Genomic DNA, 4,551 nt, shown 5'->3' on the forward strand with positions numbered 1-4,551 from the left:
CTCACTGCCCTGAAATTCTGATAGTTGCAATGTGTCCCTGCAAAACCGAATTGCATCTGCCACACTAGTGCTCAATGTCTGAGCGGCTGTGTCCACCTTCATGACATTGCTCTTCCACTCGATGTGTTTCCGGGAGAGCTTATTTCCCAGACGCAAGCCTTCCCTCTTCTGCAGATCAAAGAGTGCCTGGATGTATTTCCACGCGATGACCTTTTTGTTGCCATCCTCCATCATTTTCATGGATCCAAGACAGTTTCTTGCAAGTTTAAGCATGTGACATGCATCGAGTACAACACAAATTTTCTTTTCGGGATTTGCTGGGTGGGGAAATGTTGGTTTCACATTCTGCGGCGTGATGTCGGCACCTAGCTCACGTAACATTGTCAAATGAGCGGACGGTCCATCGCAAGTTAAGGAAACCACCTCTGCACCGATATCATGCAATTTTAGTAGACATTGTGTCACCTAATTCGCCTGTTCCTTCCCCGACAATCCATTTATCATAAAGTATGCTACAGGCACTTTCCAACTGTCATTCAGTGCAACCAGCATGAAAACCAGTGCGTTGCTGGCCTGGGGAGCACTGTCATCTTGGACTCCGTTTCCGATGTCGACGTACCCCAATACCTTGTCCCCTAAAAAGTCAATTGCCTTCATGATGGCCATCTCGTCTAACATCAGGCTACACAGTGTTCTCTTGCCAGTCTCCTTCTCTGCTTTAAACCGGCTCTCTAGTGCTTGGAATACAACTGCACTAAAACCAGGTGAACCATCAATTGCACTGTACCATTTCCGGATTGTGGATGGACTTGGCAGTGCCAAGTCGAATGTCTCTCGAACATAGTCGTATCCTTTAGCAGAATAAAATTGAAGAGTGAGTGCGAAAGCTTTGATGACTGGATCGTATTCATCTCTCGAGCGTTTGCCGCTGCCTTTGTTCTTCAGCATTCTGATCACAATAGCTTTTGACACACCAGAGAATGTTGTGTTGAGCATTTCAATACAATTGTCGGTGACCATCCCATTCTCCCTCAGGTCTTCCACGATGGTATTCAGGGACTCCACTTTTCTGGCTAACCTTCTGTTGTGTTGCTGACTCACTTTTAATTTTTTTCGAAAGTTGTCCAGCTTGTGGACTGCTTCATCGAGCTTGTGCTTCAATACCAGTGGACTTGTGACGGAGTAGGAGTGATCTGTGGTCTGAAATGAGGGTCCCGCCTCAGGTTCAGGATCTTGAGTAGTGGCTTGAGGTTCTGGTGTATCTTCTTGGATGACAGACCTGGCCACTGGCGCTTTCCTCAAAACTGTAACCTATTTGGAAAGAAAAGAAAAGGTGAACCATTAATACTCATTAAGTTGTTTTTAGGGCTGAGCCGAATGCTTAGAAGCTTCGTTCATTAGAATGGGGTTCTAATTAGAAATAGATGCGACTGCGTTGGACGTATTGTAACATTGTTTCAAAGACTAAACATTTTGTTAAATATTATTAAAACAAAGCTTCAGGGGGGAAATGCCAAGAAAGTGTACAAAATGGGATTCGGCTCAGCTCTAATTTTTTAAAAAAGCAACTGAGTTGTTCTCCATAAAACTATGTCTTAGGAGCTGCATATGAAGCAGCAGACATGGCATGTGATGGGTTACTATCATAACATAGGTGGAATACCAACATAATACAGTGGAGCCCGCTTATTATCATACCCCCTGTGCAGGATGAAATTATGGCAATACCCGGGATATTCCAATGGGCAGGATTCAAAATGGCGGCGGCCCTGAGAATGGAAACGATGTTTTCTGTGAGATCAATGTATGCAGAGAATGAATTCAGTGTCTTGTGACTTGTAGGTGTGATAATCAGCCATGCATGACTGCCGCCTAGCCAGATGGCAGAGTTAATGAGCGAGGCCACAGGAAGGTTTTTTTTTTTTTTTTTTTTTTTTTTTTTTTGTATACAAGATCGAGGCTCGTGAAAGAGCGAAAATTAATCACACAGAAAGACAAACAGACACATAAAACAAATAACATCGGGAGCGGTAGACAAGATGGGGAGAGAGGGGGAAGGACACAAACACAACATTTGAGAGCAGGGACCGAGAGACATGGAGACATCGAGAGATCTGTGGGAGGGAGAGGGCTTTGGGGGGGAGGCATGTGAAGGGGGGAGGCATGTGAAGGGGGGGAGGCATGTGAAGGGGGGGGGGGGGGGGTGGGAGAGCCACTGGCTAATTATGATAATAATTGGGAAATAACTATGCTTGGAATCAATTGTGAGCAATTTGACTATGAAATTAAGTGGGATATGACATTATTCTATGACATTACATGGGAAGATCCACTATAGTTTATATAGGAACTGGTTTTGGATTTCACTATTCTAGGACTATAGACGGGATATTCCAATAAGCGGTATGACTTTAAGTGGGCACCACTGTATGGGGAATACCAACCTAACATAGGTGGAATACCAACATAGCATAGGTGGATTACTAACATTACACAGGTGGAATACCAATATAACATAGTTTACCTTCTTTAAATGTGATGGGAAGTTGAAACAGCTGGGGACGGACTTCGGCTTCAGTCGGACGGTTTGACCAGTCCTGTCGAAGTCACTCTCATTGAAGTGATCACTGCACAGAACTGTGGTGCCTGGGGTGGGGTAGAAGGACTCCCTTCTCAGGGCAGATGTCCATCGAGAGCACAAGTCCTTATCCTTTGGAAACCTTGAAACAAAATACATTGTGGTCACAAAATGTGGTTGCGGGTCAAAACCTCAGAGGGCAGTCAAAACATCCGAGTCAAAACGACTCCATATCAAAATAATATTTTGAGTTTCATATGTATAGTTAAATACAACTTCATCTGCTAATGTTTGCCATGTGTCGGACTTTCGTACCTTCCACAAGTAACCCCCATTTGCTCTTTCTGCTCACGAGTGACACAGGAGGGCATGGAAACCCTGACAGTAGTAGACTGGACAATTAAGTTAAGCTCATCACAAATTAAATCACTTGACAATGATCACGAGCTGACGAGTCAATCTCGATACTTCAATCTGAATCAATGAATGAGTCAATCAGACATCAGTCTGACATACTCACATAGCCCTAGTGAATACACAATACAGTTATATTTGAGATCTGTGTCGTATTGCACACCCTGCGCGTGGTCTAACATCATCAAATTCAAACACAGTGTTCAAACTTCATTGAAACTTCATTGAAACTTAATTACCTAGCCCCACCACCGTGACCACGCCAAAAACTGAAAAAGCAGAACACCCGCGATCGCGGTTTGTCACTTACTTGTGAAATGTGCATGTGGAGGCCTTCCCTGAGGTATTTGTGCAGTCAAATGCAACACACTGTGGCATTTTGAAACAGCGCGTTCACAAATAAGACTCCTTACAGTCGGTAAGCATCCAAAATGAATCAGAAATTGTGAGATCAGCTGATTGTGAGATCAAACACGGATGCAGACACAATCGGCTTCCCAATATGGCCACCAAGCAACTTCCGCTAGCTTCAGCCGACAGCCGTCATTGGCTCTCCAGGTTTATTATATACCTCCGTGACACACACACACGCACGCACGCACACACACACACACACACACACACACACACACACACACACACACACACACACACACACGGAGGTGGATACTTTAATACCTGGGTGCGAAGCCAAAAGCAAACAACCAATGGAGAAACAGTGAATGCTAAACCATGAACCAAGAAATTCCAATAATAATGAACGTAATACATAGTGGAATTCAACGATTGACAAAAGTTCAACAAAAGTGATGATTTTCCTCCAATTTCTCATGCAGTTTTTGGATTTCCTCACACCTAAGATGGACAATTATTGTTTCTTCTGCACAGATTGTATGCCACGTCCTGTTAGTATGTAGTGAGAAAATAAAACAACCTCTAAATTTCCTCACGTGTATTTACCTTGTACTATATTCGTTTAGTGGGAAGAAAGGGGTATCATGCACCACCCGGAAATCAACTTCTAATCGACGTCTCTAGATCAGTAAAAATGCATAGAAAACGATGAGCTATGTTAACAAATTGTAAAAATGTCCCAAGTATCATTTTTATGCAAATTAGGCCGCCATTACCGGAAAAACTGCCAAATAATACTAAATTCTAAAGCCAAATAAAATATAAATAATACTAAAGCATATCAACTGAATACTTATGTCAATGTGATATTTCAGTTTTTTCTTTTTAATAAATCTGCAAAACTTTCTAAAATCCTGTTTTCTCTTTGTCATTATGGGGTATTGAGTGTCGATTGATGAGGGGAAAATTGAATTTAAACGATTTCAGCATAAGGCTGCAAAACAAAATGTGAAAAAAGTGAAGGGGTCTGAATACTTTCTGAATGCACTGTATATACAGTTCACATTTTGTTGTGCTACAGCCTGAATTTAAATTGGATTTAATTTTTAAAAAAACATTGTCACTGACCTACAAAAAAACACCCTATAATGACAAAGTGATAATATGTTTTAGTCATTTTTACAGATTTATTGAAAATTAAAGAT

General features: G+C 42.1%; 1 protein-coding gene across 1 annotated transcript; it reads right to left on the minus strand.

The window, feature by feature from the left end:
• Positions 1 to 465: 465 nt before the first annotated feature.
• LOC144890838 (THAP domain-containing protein 2-like) lies at positions 466 to 3,451 on the minus strand. The gene is made up of 3 exons (XM_078772692.1): positions 3,303 to 3,451; positions 2,525 to 2,720; positions 466 to 1,311 (listed from the first exon to the last, which is right to left on the minus strand). Exons 1-3 carry the CDS (start codon positions 3,368 to 3,370, stop codon positions 466 to 468), a joined length of 1,110 nt encoding a protein of 369 aa, XP_078628818.1. The 5' UTR covers positions 3,371 to 3,451.
• Positions 3,452 to 4,551: the final 1,100 nt, after the last annotated feature.

This window comes from Myxine glutinosa, chromosome 2 (genome assembly GCF_964187855.1).
Source record: "Myxine glutinosa chromosome 2, kmMyxGlut1.1, whole genome shotgun sequence".
Classification (NCBI taxonomy): domain Eukaryota; kingdom Metazoa; phylum Chordata; class Myxini; order Myxiniformes; family Myxinidae; genus Myxine; species Myxine glutinosa.